The sequence below is a fragment of the Micrasema longulum genome, unplaced genomic scaffold (genome assembly GCF_059751315.1).
Source record: "Micrasema longulum isolate JH-2025_06_02 unplaced genomic scaffold, ASM5975131v1 h1tg000133l, whole genome shotgun sequence".
NCBI classification, from domain to species: domain Eukaryota; kingdom Metazoa; phylum Arthropoda; class Insecta; order Trichoptera; family Brachycentridae; genus Micrasema; species Micrasema longulum.
Genome location: NW_028277339.1, coordinates 1,478,664 through 1,502,225, shown reverse-complemented (window position 1 = coordinate 1,502,225; position 23,562 = coordinate 1,478,664). Strand labels below are relative to the sequence as shown.

The 23,562-nt window shown below is 31.9% G+C and overlaps 1 protein-coding gene across 1 annotated transcript in view; it reads left to right on the top strand.

Moving 5' to 3' along the window:
- The first annotated feature begins 406 nt into the window (after positions 1–406).
- The window catches only part of Tdc2 (Tyrosine decarboxylase 2), a 57,884-nt gene continuing 34,728 nt past the window's right edge, over positions 407–23,562 (top strand). The window contains exons 1-2 of the mRNA XM_088241867.1: positions 407–432; positions 20,004–20,324. Of these exons, the coding sequence (XP_088097993.1) occupies positions 20,010–20,324 (315 nt within the window). The 5' untranslated portion in view covers positions 407–432; positions 20,004–20,009. The remainder of the gene's footprint in view (positions 433–20,003; positions 20,325–23,562) is intronic.

The window sequence follows — 23,562 nt, the reverse complement described above, 5'->3', positions numbered from 1 at the left end:
CGCCAATCAATTGTATTTAATTACGAGGAAAACAAAAAACAAATCGACACGAGCGTTTACTTATGCCTGCGATAACTTAAGCGTGTTCATTATCGTTCATTGTGATCGTTCAAATGCTTAGCATGTTTTTAAGCACGGTGATAGTTATTTGTGATTGAGCTACTGGTGGCTTTTTTTGCTCTTCCGTAAACCTCTTAAACTGCAATTTCGATCGCGTACGTACGGGACCGTCGGAATGCCTCTAGACTGTTTGTGGTGCAAATGAAATTTAATCAAAAACCGACAAATAAAATTATGAATATTTTCTGAACACCGGGCAACGAAACTAGTACGCAGGACATATCATGAGAAGGTTACGCGGGAGGAAGCAAGGCGCCCGAGGCTCCCATTCTGTCCGACACCGCGGAACTGGGAACAAGCCGCAGTTCACAGGTTCGTACCCCTAACCTATATTCCAAACTTATTCACTAGTGTATTTAATTACATATTTTGTGTTACTTAAATCAAATCGAATCCATAAATTTTTGTTGCAAATTCGATTTTTAATATTGAAATGCCGGTTTTAAAGCATAAATCGCTGATTTAAAAAAATAATGGAAGAATTTGTGAATTTTGAACTATGCCGTTCATATCTTTTACTTTGCATTTTAAAAATACCGTTTTAACAAAACTATTCCATCAAAAACGGATCGACCGGTAAAATAAAACAATTTAAAAATATTATTATCATTAAATTATTCGATAATGTTCTTATTAGTTATTTTAATTTCTCTCGGCGATACAACGATAAACTTCCCTGTTTATTAGTGCTACTGTTAAATATAATACTTTATGTACTTTATATCGAGTAATATTATCAAAATTCTCATAAAAAATATTTCATTGCGTTTTTCAGTTAACGGTTTTATTTATGGGAGTGGTCTAGTTGTATTTTGATTCGCGGTTTTAAAATGTAATAAAAGTCAAATAAGTGTATTTAAACCTGGGTATTTCGCATTCAACATTTTTTTTGTCGATAAAAAGCAGCGCCAAAAATTAAACCTCTTAGTTTTAGATGCAAAATTATTTTTGAGAGGTTTTTTTACAGTTATACTAACAATATTTTAGTGGGTCTAAATATTTGCAAACAAATACTGGATTTCTCGGAATTATAACAAGATAAATAAATGTCGCAACAGAACACGTGAACATTTTACAGTGGATAATATTATAAATGATATAAGAGGTTGAAGTCTGTTCTTAAAAAGGGGGTCACTATATTAGTATTTTACCGATTTATAAAAAACTGTTTTTTTGCTAATATTCTATAACTATAAACATGATATTAAAATAATATAAAACCCGTTAATTTCATTAAAATATGTTTTTTTGAACATTTTAGTTCGGTTTTTGTTTATGTTTTAAGTGTTATATTAATTTGTATTAAATATTAATTTCCTACTTCACTTTAATCTTCACGTACAGTTTGGCGCGGTCTAATTGGGAGACTATTTAAAAAGATTGTTAAATATTTAATTCACACTACTAAATTATCGAATTGTATCGATTAGTTATCAGTATTTAATACAAAGAAAATAATCAAAATTGACTTTTATTTTAATTTTATTAAAATAACAATTTTTATATTTAATAAAAAAAATATTTTTATTAAACGTTTTACCATAATAGAATAATTTTTAATGTTTATCTTTTTGTTTTATAAATAATAAAAAATATAAATATTCACATAAAAAATACATTACACATTTTTCATCAATTAAATGGAAACACCTAGATTTTTGATAAAAAAAATACATAAGATTTTAATATGTACTTTTCAGTCTGTACACAATATCTCATGACGAACTATAAATGTGCAGTTCAGTAGAACTTATATAAATATTATTAAAACGTACATTTGAATTCTCAAAAATAAATCATGAAAGAAGTTAATTAATATCTTAAATTTATAAATAATAGTATTCGTAGGGTGATATCTACCTTTGCCTCACGCACGGTGGTTCCGAGTTCAATTTTCGTAAAAATCAGTGTGAAATATACAATTTTAACAAAGTGGTGCGGTGGTAAAGCTCCATCATACGCCAAACATTGATCCTCCGAAGGAGCGTTTTTCCAAAATAAAAATAAAGTCAAGAAAAAATTCAAGAACAAGACCCTCAAATTTATAAAAGATTAAATAAATTGAAAATAATATTCGTAGTCGAAAATTACTATGAGGATAAAAAGTACAGTAGGTTGCAAAATTACCAATATAATAAAAGTGCACTAGGTTTGTTTATGAAATGCACAATCGATCTTAGAAATGGCACTACCAGAAGAGACAAGGGCAAAGTAAGAGAATGGCCATTCGATCAGGAATTTATATATAAATAAAATATAATATTTATAAATAATGTTTTAAAAAAGAATTTATGTTTATTATGTTCACATATCCATTTTAAATTTTGGTATTCCTGTTTTGTATTTCTTTCTTTTTGTTCTTAATGCTTTTCTTTTTAAATAATTCTCGCTCCTTATAGTTAAGTTAGTAGTAATTATTAATTAACCAATTGTGTAATAGTATGTTTTAATGTAAAGGATAATTCATCGAGAGGCCATATAAATTGGCTTGGTGAGTCTTGTAATACAAAAATAAAAAGTAAATAAATATCTTGAAAGACCAAGAATATCTGGAAATAAAGGCCAGACGTTATAAATAACAATTTATAGAAAATATTTAAAATGCTGAAACTCTGAATGCAATCGTGCACGTTGTTAATAAAATATTATAACACTGGAACAGAGAATGTTTTTTTTAATATAACGTTATATTATCGTTGTTTAGGTTGTTAAAAGACCCATATTAAAAATATCTAATATCTCTTTGGTATCAAAGTTTTTCATAACGTTTTATTTTTAAATTGGGTATATTATTATTTGGTATATTCTATAATTAATACTTACTGAAAGTTTTATTAACCTAGCTGAACAAATGTCGATAAAGGACTGAAAATATATTTTTTTGTCAACTAGATGACATTTTTCTCAAAACATGATATAAGGGTTAGTTTATTTTATCACCAAGTGGACGATATTTATGTTCATCCTATATCAAAAGCAACAGGTAGTATTCAATAGAAGAACGGTTGGATTAACTTGAAACTTCAGTTCATATTATGGCTTACTTAGTGGAATTCCAATATGGTTACTCGTAAATAATTTCCAAACATCGTGGCGAGTAGAAAAGCGTAAAAATCAACAGGTGGGTTAATTCAATGTGAACTGAATACTCGTAAAATGCCATAAAACAATAATCCAATAAATAGGTTTATTTTTATTTTACTATTGCTATTGCCGCCTTTTTATTTGTCCAATACCCGGTCAAGTACCAAAATGGCCACTCACTTAAAAAAATCATCAACATTTTCATACTTTTTTGTGCATCGGGATGCATCAGTACCATCTATTGCATAAAGCAGGGGATCAGTCTTACTTTTCACTTTCCAGAAAAAAAACAGTATTGCAGTCTAAAAGCACCTTTAATGAATCAGTATTTCGTGTCGACTTTCCCAATAATCCAACCCAGAACCTCAAGCGAAGTAGGTACGCCAACTACTAAATTGCGGGGCAGACTTATGACCAATTGATTTTCTTTAGCAGGATTTTTACATGAGAGTAGCTATCGAGTCGGAAATATTCGTTCAGGGTTCTGGTTCTATTTTACACTCAGAACTAGTCTTTATCCGCCCCGAGTATCGTCATTGTATTATTTTTCTAAATTGTTCATGCATTTGTACGAACTAATCAATAAAAAATAAGCAAAACTGTATGTATTTCCGTGTTTGAGCGAATGAAGAATATAATTATGTGTGCATGAACCAAATTCCTAAACGAGTGTTCGTTTCGATAGCTACCCTTGGGTAAAAATCCTGAATAAGGAAAGGAAATCGAGCGGATATTAGTGGTTGGGGCGTTCGTCTGCATACTTGACGTGCGGGGTTCGATTACCGGCAAAGTCAACATGACATATTGCTGTAAAAGGTTGAATCACATTTGCGTATTTCACTGTCACTGGGGCACCTAAACTTGACTAGACTTGACACCTGACCTTACCATCACGTTTTTCAGATATTTACCCGGCATTTTCAGAAAGTAAGCGTAACGTGACCATAACGGGTTGTAGTTTTTTGGTTTTTGAGGGTTGGCAACACTGAGTGGTAAAAGAGGATCTCCTGACAGAGCGAGCATGGAAGAAACACGTTAGTACGTAAACTCACGTTGTAGTGCCCAGTTGCGTGAAAGATGTCTGTAAGAAATCCCGCCAAGTGCGAGCCACATGATGTGATCCGCTTCCTACTCGCGAAACGAATACGAAACGATTATCATATTTCCAACTCCCTGAAGGCACACATGGCTGAAATTAAATTTCCGACCGACTAGCAGGTGCAGAATGAGGTTCTGAAGTGGGGGAAGAAACTGGCGGGACAGCTCTTTGAGGTGGCATAAAAAAGCTTGTGACACGACTCTCCACATGCATTGATCGGAATGACGATTATGTGAAAAAATATTTAACAAGTGTCTCAACAATATCCTGTATTTTTTTTACAAACACACTTTTTTTTAATGTAAAAATCTAGTTCACTTACTTTCTGAATATGCCTCGTAGGTTTCTTCATATAACTGTTGTAATCGGCTTAAGCCGTATATACAATAAATAAATTAATATATTGCTGTAAAAAGCAGAATCATACTGCCATATTTAACTGTCCTTGTGGCACCCAAACTTTAAGTCTTGAACCTTACCATCTCCATGCATATATTTGAGTTGTGCTGCATTTAGTTGGTCTCTGGGTCGAATGATAATGATTGAATCGGAAAACGTATTATTAATCAATGGCGTATTATTAAACAGACACGTTACAAGCGTGAAGAAAATGACATTTCAATTCGTGGGTAATTGCCTCCCGTGTCTTTATTCTATGACGCTACGAAGGAAAATGCCTGCTTTAATGAGGAAGTTTAGTGCCACGGAAATTCAACGATATGAAAAATATTTTCTTATACTCGGTAAAAATTGATTTTAATAAACATGAACTACTATTCACTCGGATAAACCAATGATAAGAGCGTTGTGATAGATATCCGGTTTCCGGGAAGCTAACTCACCAATCAGCAGAACTCTCCGACGAGAACTTATTATGTATCATGCGGAGTAATTTTGAAATTTCAAAACTTTAATTAACCATTGCCCTGATAATACGATTTTTTTTATTTGCTTAGTTTGATAGTATATTAACTAGTAAAAAAATATTTAAAAACCACTGAACTTCCTCACACTACAACTTTAAAAAAAAAACCGATATATCGTTTTATTTATTCGATATGTTAGAAATAAGGCACTTATATATATCTAGAATCATTATGTTTGTGAAAGCAAATTATTCTACCAAATCCCAAAAGGAACACTCCGACACTACCAGCAGTCAAACTAAAGGATGGGTCATGGGGTCTACCACAAACTCTAAATTCGGACAAAGAAATTTCAGGTTTATGGGCCCAAAAATATTCAATATGTTACCCGAACATTACAAAACCGTGACCCGAATTCAATTAAATAAATTTGTAATAAAATGGTTACTGGATTTAGGTAGAGAAAAATCGGAAAACTTACTAAAAAATATTCTCAAATAATAAATGGGATATATATTGTATAACTTTTTAATAAATTAACAAGTAGGTAGTCATGTTATTGTTTATTTTTGCATAAAAATTACTGCCTTAAAACAGGTTGTACCTAGTGAGGCAGACTATACATAATCCAGAAAAATATATAACCTAAGTACATATGTAGTAGATAAAGAAATTGTAATTTTTGTTAATAAACCATGATTATTACTTTTATTATTATTATTATTTTATTATTATTTATAAATTCAATCTAATTTATGGAATTAATATGTAAATAATTAGCTTTATTTTTCTTAATTTTAAAAGCTGCCAACTAACGTTTTGTGTATAAATTAAGGAAATATGTACATACATAAGTCTCTTTTTTCAATGATACAAATATTTGCAAAATGTGTAATTATCATGATTTCCGATCTCTTTTTTTTAAAGTTGTTGAGTGCAACACAATTCTTGCTATATTTCATATGTAGCTAGTAAAAGAAAATCGTGTCTATTTATTATACTTCAGCGTTTTGAATACAACCATTTATCTTATTCGATTGAGATAAGTATTTCATTTTTGGTGCGACATTAAATTTGCAATTGCAAAGCGGATGATGAATGAATTCATTGAGATCATCGGCCGAAAAATCAACCTTCATAATAATTAATTATCGATATCTATTGTTGACCTCTGCTTATGCAATTTCTACTGCGGACTTGACTGCATTTTACGGTTTTAATTAATCAATTGAAAAAAAAAATTAAAATTTATTTCACAGCACGATTTAACCGTAGGCGGTACAATGATAAGAGATAGGTGTTGAAGCGTTAGAAAAGGTTTTTACAGTTCGAATACATGTCAAGGGAAATTTTTACGGACAAAATGACAAACTCATAAAAATATTTATCGTAAGGAATCAAATCCAGAACCTCAAGAATGGCAGGCAAACGCACCAATCACTACAGTACAAAGTGGAATTATCTCTACTAGATTGTCTTTTATATGATTTTTCCTGAGAGCAGTCATCGAGTCGAAAACCCTCGTCCGGGGTTCTGGTTCTATTTCACATACAGAACTGTATTCTTAATCCGCCGGGACACTGAAACACAACTTAAAGTGTACCTGAAATAATCGAAGGGGATGAACAATATATTCTCGCAATGACTTAACGTTTCAGCGGTAGACACTACCTTTTTTACGTTCTAGAAAGATCTACTGACATTTTTCATGCCAGCGCGTTACGAAATCACGGCTCCGTTTACGTCATATTCTTAGGAGAATAAATGGCACTATCGTCAGCTTGCATCTTGCCAATACAATCTGGGCTCTCCCTCTTAATTACAATTTATTGCATCTGATCGAAAATTAGACAACGCTGACGAAAATCGATTGTGCATTATTTTCGGCGTTTTTTTAGCTTTATTATACTGACAGGTGTTTTGCAACATGAATAAATATCCGATTATACAGACCGTAGTTTGACTTCATTTCTCTTGGCATGGAGGAAAGTGCGAAATATCGTAATTTAAACTTTATCAGCTTCTTTTAGTAGGATAATATAGAAAACTAGGCATTAACGGGCGTTCGACTTGTCTTCAGCAGGTTTAAGTTATTATTTTATTTTTAATTTGTTGAGACAGTTAACAGAGAGGGAAAACATTTTTGAGAAGGGAATATGGAAGTCTAGGCATTTACAGAGCTTATGCCTAGTCACCCCCCCCCCCCCCCGGCCACTTAAACCAGCCAATGACAGGTCATAAGCCCTGTAAATACCTAGACTTCCATATTCCCTTCTAAAAAATGTATTCCCTCTCTGTTGCAACAAACGTAAATATGAATAACTCCCTGGGGAGGAAACCTAGCCAGTCTGCAAGCATTTCGACATATTCAAATCATTGTTATATTATTTCAATCACCATTTAATTTATCTCCGTGTCGGGCTATTGGGTAGAGAGCGAGCTTTTTAATATCCTCAGGTTTAACCAGTGGTCCCCCGAGGATGAGGCTCCTTTTATGATTCAAAGCATCACATTCACATACAATGTGTATAAGTGTGTCCTCATCTGCTCTGCAGAACCTACATCTAGAAGTTTCGGAAAGGTTCATTCTAGTAAGGTGATTGTTTAATCTGCAGTGCCCTGGGCGGGCTCCGGTGATAACCCTCACTTGATTTCGGCTGAGCTTTATTAGGTCATAAACAAAACTTTGCCAGTACCCTTTTTTTATTTTTTTTATTTATTTATTCACACTCTTTATCAAAATACAATTCCATATTCACTTTGCCCAGCTAACAAGGGTACATACCCCGTTCCAAGCTAGGCAATTACATTTTAATATATTATAATACTTAACAAATTAATATAGAGCACAGACAAACAAAATATAAACTTATTCGGATACACATTTTGATTCATATACATACAGACATACACATATATACACACATGTATATATAAATATACACATATATACACATGTACATACACACACACGTACATACACCCATGCGCATACACATACATACATTCATAAAAACATAGACAATTTATTTATGCGAAACTTCATGGTTGTCATCTATTAATATATATTTTTTAAATTATTCTTTATTTTTTATATTTTATTTTTGACATCCAGTAAGGTTCTCCAATCCGTGGCATGCATCAACTTTTCTGACTCCCTACGACCAATGCCATGAAAGAGCGAGGTCAACACCTTCCGTAACTTGACAACACTCCCGTCTTTCCACAATTCTGGCAAAAGGTTATGGACCTTTTTGCCTACGTTATAGTGTTGTCTCGATGCCAGAACAGTGTTGACCCCTTCACTTTGTATCAGATCCCTATTAGAGTATCTTGTATTATGGTTGTGGTTGACGCTTGGGTAAATGTCTCTCTTTATGTGTGTAAGTCAGTTCCTTCGCATGGTGCTGACCAGGCGCTTTTTGCCAGAGCATTGCGCTCTGCTTCCTGGCCCATGACCTAAGCTCGTTACGAGGAGCACGTTTGGGCAACCCACGGTAGGGTTCGGGGCCTCTTGGGGCTGTCTCAGCTCTCAGCCTTGCCAATTCATCAGCTGCCTCGTTACCGTCGATGTTTGAGTGTGCGGGTCCAGGTTGTGATTGATGTATCTGAATCAATTATTATTTTGAATTGAATTTGTAATGAAATAAGCAAAGACTTTATTTATTTCGTTGAAATTAATATAAAATTACTTCAAAAAGATTAAAACTAAAAAAGAAGTTATTTTCTATAAAAAAAATAAAAATATTAGCGCTCTTATAATTTGCCTTGATATTTCAATTTTGGTGGCCATTTTCAACGATTTGTAAATAACTCACTATTATAACATGGAAATCAAGTTGGGGAAGAGTGGAACTCGAACCTTGAACCTCTGATCCTTGAGTCCGCAACGCTAGCCACGGGACCACAACCCGACTCAAACTTAATACTAAAATTTCATGTTTTTGGCATATCTCTGATTTAGTGGAAATAAATGAACTATTTGTGTATCCAACAATGTTTGAGAATATCCAAATGCTTGCAAACTGGCTGGATTTCCTCCCTAAGGAGTTATTTATATTTAATTTATTGCAATAGAGAGCGAAAACATTATTGAGAAAGTAGTATGGAAGTCTAGGCAATTACAGGGCTCATGACAGTCATTGGCTGGTTTAAGTGGCCACTTTACACACTGTGTAACATTTACCGTTTTGCCCATGTTTAAACATTCACATTTCCTCAACTCTTCCATCGGTTGACTTCTTTGAAGTGATGTGAAGTGAAGTGATGTGAAGTGAAGTGTTTGAGTGAAGTAAAGTGAATTTTTTATAAAGTGATGACAGGTCATAAGCCCTGTATTATATTATTCCCTTCTCAATAATGTTTTCCCTCTCTGTTGCAATAAATTTAAATATTTGTGTATCATTTTTACCAACTTACACGAACCAGGAACGTTTTAAGCGTTACTATAAATAGAAAAATATAAATAGTCAGTTCGGCATATTTTCGGAGAAATTTCTTCAAATGTGCAATTTTGACCTTCTAAGGTCAGCATATAAATTAAGTAATAAATCATCCCAGCATGACGAGAGTAAGAAAAGCACTTAATAAATTCTGTACATTTCCATTGCTAGGCAAACGTCCCGGCATTTAGTCATTTTATTGGTTTTATGACATTTATTCATGAAAATAAGACGTGGCGTTATTTTTATTATATTTTCTCTCACAATAAGATCGCTGTAAATATTGTAGGTTTCCCCGCTATAAGCCACCATTGAATGTGGCAAAATACATGAAATTGACGAAAGTACAATTACCCGTGGCTTCCTGTATTGCTTTATTGAGGAATAATATCTACAGAGATGTCATGTCAGATACCGTATTTCGTACCGCTGGCGTTGGACAATACAATACGCCTTTTGACAATCACTTGTATCGCAAAAATAATACTAAATTTAGTATCTCTATTTTTTTACTACTTCAGGCGTAATATTTATTTTATAATTATAATTTGGTCACAGAAATTATAAAATCTTTTAATAAAGTACAAGGTATCTATAAGAAAGCAATTTTAAAAAGTAAGACCAATTACAGATTTCATATTGACATTTATTATGGATACAGAAAGAGAAAGGAAAAAATTAAATGATTCTTAAAAATATATCAAAAATTAAGGTAAGTTATGTAATGTGGTGACCAGACTACAGATCTAAATCCAAATTACTACGAACTAATGAATTGTGTAAACAAATTATCGATGATACTTATTTAAAATTAACAAATTACAACAGGGATGGAGAATACCTTAAATTATGGAATATGGAAGTCTAGGCATTTACAGAGCTTATGACCTGTCATTGGCTGGTTTAAGTGGCCACTTTACACACTGTGCAACATTCACCATTTTTCCCATGTTTGAACATTAATATTTCTTCAATTCTTCCATTTAAGGTTTACATATTACGTATATAAATCCTAACATCTTTAGGGCTTTTTCTTTGATATTTTTTAATTGTCAAGAGTTATTCCTAAATCTCGAATCCTGTTAACTGAATGAATGCTTGTATTGTTAATACTGTAAATGATATACTTTGTTGTTCTTTTCCTTGTAAATGTAATATTGTAACATTTTTGTACATTTAGGTGCATATCATTCAGATCACACCAAGTACTTAAGCATAGAGATCCTTTTGGAGCATTTGTTGGTCAGCTGATGTTTCAATTCTATGGAATATTTTAAAATCGTCCCTACTTAGAAGTACATATTTATCAAAAACTGTAAAAAAATCTGCACAATATAGGATAATTCTTCGGAAAAATCATATTTATGTAATTGCCAGTTAATTAAAATCTCTCTAGAAACAGGGATCCGGTAAATAATTTTATGATTTTTTTTTTTTTTTTTATACTGTGGAATAAACTAGAATAATTCGTTCCAGAATCTTACTCGTTGTGAGAAATTCTCAATCAATGTAAAATACGATCATGCTTTCCATGCCGAAAAAAAACTGTTATTTTTTTTAATGTATAAAGGAGCGTAACAACCTAAAATGCCATTTCGATTTCCAAAAAACAGTAAAAAAGTCGAAGTACCTAACCAGTTTATTATTTATGAATTTATGAAAAATAAATTTTCGCATCCACCCTGATGCAGTCCATCAATCGTATTTTGGGCCCTCCTGGTTTTCGTAGCTCCTGTGACACAAAGAGAGTTCGGCGTTTTATAGGGTTTTTGTCTTCCATTCTAATTAAATGGCCAGCCCACCTCAAGCGATGGAGTTGATTACATCGGGCGCTCCGTAGATTTCATATTCCAGACCCAGATTTCAGACCCAGTTTTCCGAGGCATATGTTATGATTGGTTTGATCAGAGTTTTGTTTAGTGTTATCTTAGTATTTTTTGTTGTGTATAGTTTACTTATAGTTTAATTTAATATAAGAACATTCAGAATTAGGAAGTTCATTGGCTTTTTAAATACAGTATCAAACTAAGCCAAAAAAAAAAAAATGTATTTTTATGTATCGCATGTGCTATGATGTTTCAAAGTTTTGATATTACTCCGCCCGTGACGTCACAAGTTCTAGTCGGTGAGTTCGGCTGATTGGTGAGTTGGCTTCCCGGGAACCTAAAAATCTATCACATAACTCTATCAGTGATTGATTCAGAAGAACTTGTGACGAAGTTCGAAGTCGTTTTTTTTTTAATGATTTAAATCATTTTTCATTTTTATAATAATTATTATACATTTTTTCGTACATTTACGAGAAACTTTGCCGTACCAAAAAACATTTATTATATCTAATTTCCCGTAGAACGGAACTTTCTCATTATTTAGGTATGTACTATTTCAAGATTAAATAAATAAATAAGATGCAAAACAAACACGAATTAACGATAATTTAATTATGGGAATTAACAATACGAATCGATATCAACTTTTCGTCAAAAGCGTTTTTTGAATTATAAAGTAGACTTCTTAGAAAACCGCTTGCATCTTATTGGGTACTCAAAAAACTATTAGACAAGTCTAATTTTTATAACTAGCATAACAAAACCAAAACCAATTTATACAATCGATTTTAATTTAAATTTTTTGCTTGGGTGGTTTTACAAGCCTTCTTGTGTTAGTTGCGTAACATTTAATGGTCAGCATTAGATCAGATACTGGACAAAATAAAGAAAACACCGTTCGTCAAACAAACAAAGCCTTGAATCGTTTCAAAATTATTCAAATGTTTTGCCTAATTTGTTGAGATTTACTAAAAACATATTTTCATAAATTGATCACATGTAAGGTATTAAATACCTTTAAACCTATTAATATTAATTCACAACCTTTTTCTTTATCTTCCTTTGCTGTTAACTTCTCTCGCGTAGTATAAAGGAGAAATTGTTTTTATTTATTTAACTTTTTGTACATAATGTTATTTGTACATTGGTGGGATTATTGCCAAATGGCAATTTCTTCCAACCAACCAATAAAATAAAAGTTTTATTTTTATAATTCAAGTTACAGAAATATTCAATAGAAAAAAAGATTAAAAAGCTAAAGATATATCAAAATAGAAATAAACGTATTTGTTTATAAATTACCTTAAATCAAAACTATTACTCAATGGGAAAAGGGAAAAAAGAGGAAAAAGGAAAGGAGGGGAGATTAAGGAAGAGAAAGAAGATTTTTCTTCAGACGTGATTTAAACAGAGATAATGTAGTAACATATTTGATGGTGGATGGGAGATGATTCCACAGTCGAGCCGCATGGACACTATATGAGTTAGAGAAGAAAGGAATTGTGGATGGGTATTAAGAGAGTGCCTTGAGAATTAGAAGGAAGACGTAAACCATGAACTGATAAGCGTTGACATTTTTCACGTAGGTATATACTCCTATACAGGTGCGTTAGGACTATGAAGTACATTGAACAGAAGTGAGAGGGAGTGATAGTCTCTCCGCGGTCTAATTTTGAGCCATTTAAGTTGCCTACGATAATCAGAAATGTGGTCATATTTCCTAAGACCAAAAATGTACCTTATGCATGTATTCTGAAGTCGTTCAAGTTTATCTAGTTGCTCACAGCTTAAATCAGTCATGAAAACATCAGCGTAATTTAGAATAGGTAGTAGTAATGCTTGTACAAGGGTGCATTTAGTATTAATGGGTAAGAATTTTTGCAACCTTCTAAGTGAGTGTAGACTGGACAATATTTTGCGGCTTAATTCATTAGTATAAACTTGCCAGCAGAGATGTTCATCCATTTGTACTCCTAGTTTTTTTACGGATTTCCTGTATTGAATATTGGTACCATTGACATTAAGAGGATTAAGTGAAGATACGTCTAGCTTACTAAGCAATCTTTGACTACCCGCAAACATATTTTGTGTTTTCGATGGGTTTATTAGTAAACCATACTATTTTGTCCACGTTGACACGCAATTTAGTGTATTAGACATCGATTCTATTGCTTCGCTGGTGTTTTCAGGTCTGCAATGAAGATATAGTTGTAAATCATCTGCATAAAGATGATATGAACAATTGTTCAGGTAATCAATTAGTTGTGTCGGTTATCAATAAGACTTTTTGTTTACCAATAAGACTTTTCGTTTACCAATAAGACTTTTCGTTTATTATTAAGAATTATAGTTTACGGAAATATTTTCTATTGATAATACATTTTCAAAAATTAGAGATTTATGTTTTTTTTAGTAACACTGTTTAAAACGTTTTTGCGTGAAAAATATAGTGAAATATATATAAAGGCCATGAAAAAACGAAGAAGAAGAAGAAAACGTTTTTGCGTTATTGTTTTTACAAATTAAGAGATTTTAAAGTTTTCTGTAAAAATGTGTTTTTTATATCACCTTTTTTAAACATCCAAGCTAAATAATTAATCATTTTTTATTAATTTATATTTTATTTCATAAATTTCATAAAAAGTACATGTTTTTGTAAAATTTTAAACATATCTACTTTTACACATCTAGTAAATGTTATCACTGTAACTCTCGAAAAAAAAACTAACTCCTGTGCTTGGAGAGTGACTTACACTGTTTTAGTTGTTTATTTATAAGAGTTTATATAATTTTAAATACGAGTACATGAAAAAGAAAAATAAAAACATAGGACATATAAAGAAAAAACATAAAACAATGATACATTCATACTAATTAAAATTTAATGTTGTTTTTACACGAGTTCAAAAAATTTCTTTAGATTACCTTTAAATTTATTTATTGATATATCATTTTTCAAAGTTTTTAGTTTATTGGGAAGATTATTATAATTTTTTACACCTTTGAAGACAAAGCTGTTTGACCATGACTTGTATGGAATTTAGGAATTTTAATATTATGTTGGTCTGAGTAACTTAATCATCTCAAATTCTTTTATTTTTTCTTTTTTATATATTTGTGTAATATAATTTATTTTATAAAGAGTGTCTACTGTATAAACCTTAAATATTTTATATAGACTTTTTTTTTTATATTACTTTAATAATTCATCTTTGTACTATTTTAAGAGGCATATATTGGCATATGCACCACCCCATCCTACACTACCAAATTGTAACAAAGATTGTACAATTGAGTAATAAGCTATTTTTAAATGATTGCTTTTAAAATTATTCCTTAATCCAATAAATATGTACATACATTTTCAAATTCGTTTAACTAGTTCACTGATATGGTCTTTCCATTTTAAGTTTTGGTCTATATATACACTAAGATATTTAATTTTATCAGTTGTATCAAGTACTGGACATGTGAGATCGCAGTTAGTTGTCACAATTGCTTTGGTGAATATTTATTTTTACTACTGAATCTACATTTGTTTTGTTAATAAAAAATGGGATGATTTTCGTCTTTTCCGTATATAAAGATAATATATTTTTGTCAAACCATAATTTTTATTTATTTATAACGTCATTAGCTACTAAATTTACTGAGTTCTAGTTTACTCTCTCAACTAAAACAACCGTATCACTGGCATGTGATATTATTTTTTAATTTAAATCTTGACAAAATATGTCATTGACATAGATAATAAATAAAAGCGGACGTATCACCGTACCCTGAGGTATTCCAACATCGTCTGAATTTGACTATATGCAAAAAATATTTTTTTTTAAATAAAACAACTATTTTACAATCTTTTTTTAAAAACAGTTCAAATCAAAACTCAAAATTTTACCAAATTATTACGAATATTGGGACATTTATTTATTTGTATTACATTTTTTTCTTATTTTTTCAATAAAAAGAAATATTTTCGTTCTTGTGATTTACACAAATAGTTCATTATGAGGGCCATTTTAAACGAGTTGTAAATAACTCACTATTAGAAAATGGGAATCAAGTTGGGGTAGAATAGGATTCAAACCACGGACCTTTGAGCCGTGAGTCCGAGACACTAGCCTCGGGACCACAATCCGATTCTTAACACACTATAAACAGTAATCAAAATAATATGTCATCGTGCCGAGAGCAATTTACTTTTTTTTAATACACGACATCATCACCCTCATCATTCTCATTTCCGTACCGAGTGGTGCACTGCATTATTAAACCAAATGCAGCCTATTTTGAAAATCAGTTACACGAGGCTAAGGTGATCAGTCCCCCGTTTCAGGTTCCAGTCCAGCAAAAAATAATATTGCAGCTTATACATCCAGCCAGGAATTAAACCCAGGACCTCAAGAATGAAAGGCGAATGCTTCAACCACTACACAACGAGGCGGACTTATCTCCACTCGATTTTCTTGTTCGGGATATTTACCTGAGGCATCCATTTCTATTTTACACACAAAACTGTATTCTTCATCCATCCGAAATAAAGTAGCTCTAATTTTAAAAATCTCATAAATACCTATTATATTGGCGTGTTTCCTGCGTAATTTAAATTAAAAATTAAAATACGCGATTTTTTAATTAAAAAAAACTTTCATTAGCTCTTCTTTAAAATTGGCTGCATGTTGCTTAGTATTTTTTGCCATTCTACCTTCGAATATTAAATTAATCGTGTATCTTAAATAAAACGAAATCTTTGCTTTCATTGAAACTATAATATTTTATTTTTATTGGAAATGCAATTCATTGTAATACGCTATCAATATTAATTTCCTTCAGTTGGTATTATATAAACTTATTGTTGCACACACGCTGCAATGATATTCCTTTAAAATTAGTGGGTATGGAAATAAATGTATTCTAATCAAGTCGTCAATAACATATTTTAATTCAAAATGGCCAGTCTATGGGCGCGCTTCGGTCGGGTAAATTAATTAAGTGAATTAAATACGTAAAGTCACTTATTTAAATATCGTAGTTACGAAATTTAATCAACATTTTGTATCAGTATATTTTAATCTGAACCCTTACAAGCGGGTGTGGATAAAGGTGGCTAAACAGAAGAAAATAAATCTTATTGTAAAGGATATTCTGGTTTACACAATAAATAAAAATAATAAAGTTTCACAGGTAATATAATTTTATATCTTTCTTAGTTTATTTTAATTGAATGCCCAATTTGGAATCTAGTTAATGTCATTATCGAACTGCAGTTTTATTAGTTGACATTTTGCTACGTACAATCAAATGGCGTAATTAAAAAGTAATAAATCCTACTGTTAGATAAAATAACCTAATTGTTCAATATTAAATTCTACTTAACTTCCTACAGGTATGTTCTGTGAACTATAAGCGCAATCAATTAAAAACAATCTTTAAATAATATAAATGCACTTACGTATTACGTATAGTAGTTTTGAAAGTAAGTGCTTAAGGGGAATATTGAGCATAATGTGGTTCTATAACTAACATTGAAGTCAGAGATATTCTACAACGATCCTTTTGAAAGTGCGGCGGTGAACCTGCTTAACCCGAGTTACCCCTTCATCACACCTACAGGCTCCCACCATCCTGAGACCGTCGATGGTGATCTTTCGGTGGAACTAAGGGACGCGGGGTTACGTGGGAGGAGGCGAGAGTGCTGACTAGCGATAGGTTCTCTCGGAGGCGTCTAGTGATGTCCACTAGGGCCCCGATTACAATGGAAAATTAACAGAGTTATCTCCAACTAGCTATAAAGAAAAACCGATAATTGTGTACGAAAATGAGTATATTTGCATGAACATTTAAAGTATCTTCGTAGGTAACCTATAATTGAACATGTTTAGAAGAAAATATTGCATGTATTTCAAATAGAAATCTTAATTTTACTTTGTAAATAAAATTGAAGATAAATGTCAACTTCCTATAGTAATCGGGGCCCTGCTCCACTTAGGAGCAGATTTGGAAAATAAAGGAAGAGATAGAGATATCTATCTTTGATTTTTATTTTTTCACTTTCAGGTCAAGTATTTTTTACGAACTTATCTATAATAATGTATCTACGATCAATGATCTATTCTGCACTTTTTTAAACACGTGTTTTGTAAATACCTTCTCACATATTATGTACATTATTATTTGCAGTTGAGCTGAATATCAGAAATATCAGATTTTTTAAATTTTTTTAAGTAATAAAGGTCTATGAAATACTGTTCAGTAAAAAAAAATTTTTGGCAATTTTTAGTAAGCATAAATAATATTTTTTAATTTGTAATTTTGAATTCCCGCAAAAACGGTCATTCCATTAGCCACACCCCTAATACGTCACGATTCATGTTTATTTGTTCCTACCATTTAATTTGTTTAAAACATTGTCACGAATCTTGACGTTACACCTGTCAAGACCAAACATGTTGCATTTTTCTAACGACGTATTTTTTAAAAAGTTTAAAAGTTAAAAAACCTTTGACAATTATAGGGAAATATCACGTTTTTGTTATTGAAATACTGTCCAGTAAAAAAAAAATGCGTTTTATTAGTAGCATAAAAAATACATAATATATGTAATTTTGAATTCCAGAAAAAAACTGTGGTTCCATTGGCCACGCCCCAAATAGCTCACGATTCATGTTAATTTGTTTGTGGCCATAGAAATTTGTTTGGAACAATATCACGAATCTTGACGTCACAACAACCAAGGCCAAACGTCGCGTTTTTCTACAAATGTATTTTTTAAATTTATGTATGAAATGAAAACATTTCTTCACAATATTCATATTGATTTTGAAAATTCAATTAATTATTCTAAATCCATTTCATAAATTTTTATCGGTAATCGTAGTATGTGATATTTCCCTATTGCGCATTTAAATAAATAAATTAATAAATGATTTAATTTTCCAAAAAAAGGAAAGTATTATACTTGTTCATTTCAACGATGCAAAAATAACTCATTTGCATCGCTGTTATATTTCGAATCCACCGATTTCCGTCAAGTATAAAGTAGAGATTAATTCCTTTGTATCTTCAATGAAAGAGAAAGTAAAACCAATTACTTAGTTTATGTTTCCACGATAATGACATTTGATAGTTTGTCAATTTCATGGAGTTGAAACAACTGCATAATAATTATTTGCGTACCAATATTACGTTCGCGAGGTTGTTGAAAAGGAAATATAAAAATCTAGACATTTACAATTAATTAATAGTTTTATTTTATTCGTTTTCATTTAATTAATTTTAAATTAAGTTATATTTTACAGATATTCGTGAACGCATACTGACTTTTTAGACGGTTTCCAAGTTAATCTATGATAATCAGCAGGGAAAAGATATAGTAAATTTAAATAAATAATTATATATTTTACAATAAAAAATAAAGTGAAAAATAATAGAATATCGAAATATAATAATAAGAGAAACATACATAAAAAATATATGGTCTAAGTGGCCATTTCACATTTGTATATTTACCATATAACTCAAAATATTTTTGAATAAATGTATTTTTTTACTGGCTTACAATAGGGAAATATCACTTTTTTACATTTTTTAAGTAATAAAGGTCTATGAAATACTGTCCAGTAAAAAAATTTTTTTTTTACTACTATGAAATATACGTTTAAATTTGTTATTTTGGATTCACGCAAAAACGGCATTCCATCGGCCACGCCCCTAATACGTCACGATTCATGTTTATTTGTTCCTCGCCATTGAATTTTGTTTAGAACATTATCACAAATCTTGACGTCACAACATCCAAGGCCAAACACGTAGCGTTTTTCTACGAACGTATTTTTATTGAATTTCTTTTCCACATTTATGTATGAAAACATTTCTCCACAATATCCATATTGGTTTTGAAAATACAATTAATTATTGCTTCAAGGTGTGAATAAAGACTCTCTGACTAATATTGGCTATACCTTTAATCGTGACGTCCATCAGTATAATACGCGACAGCGTCAAAATATACACGTACCTGGATCACGCACGACAAGGTATGGTCTAAGGTCTCTGCTATACCTTGCTTGTAGTGAGTACAACAGGCTACCGGAGTCCTATAGAACGTCAATAAATAACTGTATTCATTTAAAAAATTACTACTTGAGGAGGTACGTGGAGGGTGAAATTTAGTTTTAAGTTCTTTTTTCCCTTAAATATTTCTTTCTTGCAATATGTAAATATAAACATTTTTATTTTATTTTTTATTATGGATTGTTTAAAGGATGGCAAGCAGATGTATGATTTGTATCATATATTTGCTTGATATCTTATTTAAGTTTTTATGTACATATTATTACTTGTTACTTTATGACTATTTGTTACTATATTATTATTGTTAACATACCTATATGGAAATATTTTTCGGTCCCAAAATGAGTTTGTTGTAACTCCTGGGAGTACAAAAAAAAATTGTATGATTTAATAAATAAAAAAATAAAAAAAATCTAAATCCATTTCATATATTTTTATCGGTATTCGTATTTCCCTATTGACGGGGTGTTTCTTTTTTATTTTGCCGCAGACGAACATGGACACCGAGGACTTCAGGATCCGGGGCAAGGAGATGGTCGACTACATCTGCAACTACATGGACACCATGAAGGACATGCGCGTCACGCCCACCGTAGAGCCGGGTTACATGCGCAAGGATATGCCCAGCGCCGCCCCCCACGAGCCGGAGCCCTGGGAACAGATCATGGGGGACATCAACACCAAGATTATGCCCGGCATGACGCACTGGTCGCACCCCAGGTTCCACGCCTACTTCCCCGCTGGGAACTCCTACGCCTCGCTCCTGGGCGGAATGATGTGCGATGCGTTCGGATGCGTCGGCTTCTCCTGGGTAAGTCTTCACCATTTATTTAATTACGTATTTCATGCATTCGTGACAGTAATTTTATTCCGTGTTCAAGCGGACGAAGAATAGAGTACTGTGAGAAATAGAACCAGAATGCTTTTTCATAACTTGTTGCTCCACTTTTATTTTATTCCAATAATTCTTGCATATCTGAATTGAAGGAAAATTAGGGGTGCTATTCTGAATCTTCTCTACCCCCTAGAGAGTGGTTGATTCAAGAATTTTTATTTTTTGCATGCGTTTCACTTTGCTTCATATCTGACCACACTGATAGAATAACTTCAAATAAATATGAACACATGAAATCAAACTATTATTGCGACCTTAAGTATTACCGAAAACACTTAATTGGGTAGAATCGATCCAACCATATTAGTTTTTTTTCCGTTTTTTAACAGTTTTATACATCATTTGACGTTTAATTGTCAGTGTGGCCATTATAAGTTTCCTCGTATTAAAAAAAAATAAATCCTTAAATTAACCACTCTCTAGGCTACAAGATTCAGAATACCACCTCAGAGTCAAATTAATTTTCAATGTCATTGACTTCTTGTTTAAACACTTTCGTTGTTCAATATTAGGTACCTCTAATAGTATGTAGGTAGTTTATTTAATAACTTATTTACAAATGATTTATTCATTTACATATGTATATTATTGACACATCCTACGGGATTAAAGTCATGTGTTGATTTGGGAGGAAATATTACGCTACAAAAAAAAGTACAATAAAATAACTCATAGCGCATCAGTATATATAAAACAAACAAACATTTGCTTTGCATGAAACTCTCTCTTTCTGTTTCTCTCTCTCTCCCTCTATTTAATCCGCGCCTCATGTTTGAGGATGGTGATCATTCCCGACTCCAGGCATGGCTCGTCTGTGGACAGTCTCCCTCCATCTGGAACCGTGTTGTGCTGTTTTGTAGGCATTTGTCAGTGATAATTCTCACAATTCTGAGACCAAGCCGCTCCATCTTGTCGGTTGACATCCACCCGACCTTGTTCCTACGACACTTCCCAGGAGGATAGTTTTCTCTAAACTATCAGAGTTCCCCCTGGAAATATGTCCAAAGAACTGCAGGATTCTTTTCTCGCACTCGGATGTTTGTATTTCCCTCATGTTTTGTTCCTAGAGTAAAGATATGGTTGTACGTCTAGCTGTCCACGGAATCCACGCCATTCGCTGCGATACATGAAAGATACAACCCACTCAAATAATTGAAAATCAACCGTGGAGTTTCCAACTCAAATCACTCAAGGAAAATCTAATCCTGAACAAAGGTTCAAAATCTATTTTCAAAAGAAAGCTTTTGAAAATAGATTTTTTTCTTGTGGGTTTAATACGCTCTTCTAAATTATAAAACAATCTCGGTGCGATGAAAGAAAAATACCTCTGAGCGAAATTCGTGCGTGTTTTGGGTGTTACATAATTCTTATTCTGGGATGTCTTGTGCAAACATTCACTGGGGCCTCTCCTTATTGCTCTACCAGGAGTGTGCTAAAGTTACTATTTGAAAAAAAAACATATCCAGCATCTTAGTGCACTGAAACAACTGTTCTAAAAGATATTTTGGATTCTCAGTAATAATTTCTCTAAAATTATGAGAGGCTTTATGATGCATACGGCACAACCCCCCCAGCCAATTATTCCATAACCGATAGTGTAAATACTTATATATTATGTAATGTTATAATAACTTGAATGTCGTACATACACTTTTCTTCTCTATTCGTATGGTTTGTTATTTCTGCATCTTATTTAAGTACTTTACTTGCGCATTTCATTGTTCAATTAGCCATTCTATCACGTATTGAGTTTTTTCAAACTTTTATCACACAAATGTAATAACTACTTTCAGAAATCTGTCAAGTCTTTCCACAAATTAAAATTGCGTGAAAATTCTAATATGAATCAAATGGAATAAAAAAATATTATAATATTAGTATTTCGATCAAACTGTAATAGGACAGAGGTTGAAAAATGTTTATTTAGAATGGGCAATATTGTAAAAAAATAGACTCAACGGGTCAGGAAACAAACTCATGTATACTATCATAGGTAATTTTTGTCTTTTTATTATTTGAGCATGTTTTTTAAAGGAAGTTATGAAAAATATATCACAACACCCAGACCAATTGAGTAAAAAGTCTTTCTTGGATTTTTTCTTGCAACTAGCGGGAATCAAACCCGCGACGCTAGTTTCACCTGTCTTACCAACTGCGCCACGGCACCTGTCATTTCATTCTTATGTATTTTAATTATTATTGTTTAATTACTTTTAGAATATTTTTTTATTTAAATAAATAAAATAATAAGTTAGTTAGATACTTTTAACATTATTTTTTTACGCTTTGTTTTTGGGTTATTCAAATATTGCTTTTTCTTTTGATTACTTTGTGCATTTTATTTTTTAAAATTGATATTTTTAATGATTTTAATTTTGATTGAATCTTTAACTTCTCTCGGTTTTGTTTTTTTTTCCTTATAAGATTATTGTACTTTAAATAATTAAAATAGTAAATTGATAACCTTAGCATATACTATAATATGGAAACTTCGCCGGTTCATTAGAATTAGGTCTAATTGTGAGTACTCCAAAAAAATATTTCCTGAATGAAAGAAAAGAAAATATTTTTTTTATGAGTTATAAAACATTAAGATGTGAATGCCTTCATTTCTGTTTTCTTTTTTCAAAAATGTGCTCTATTGTCTTGATAAAATATACTATTTTACAAAAAAAAAATATCGGTGTCCACGAGAAAAAATAATATACTTCCGAGTATGAAATAAACCTAAATCCCCAGACGAGTGTTTTTGATTCGATGGCTTCTCTCAGATAAAAATCCTGAACAAGGAAATCGATTGGAGATACGTCCGCCTCGTAAAAAAGCGCTTAAAAAAGCGCGTTCGCCTAACATTCTTGAGAAAAAGGGGTCTACTTCTGGCAGGGTGGACGTAAAATGTTGGTTTTATATGTAAGCGGATCTACACTGAATTGGTTTCTGAAGTCTAAGACTGATCACCTTACATATCATGCAACAAAAGTCATCTAGATACGCTGCATTCGGAGTGCAAATGCAGTGCACAGGGTGAGGATTGAGAATAGGTAAATTATGATAGCAAACGTTTGAACAAACTCAAAATATTGTTTAACTCGCTGGCGAGAGTGTGTATACCAGAAGCAAATCGTCTATTTAAGCGATTATCCGCAGCTTACCG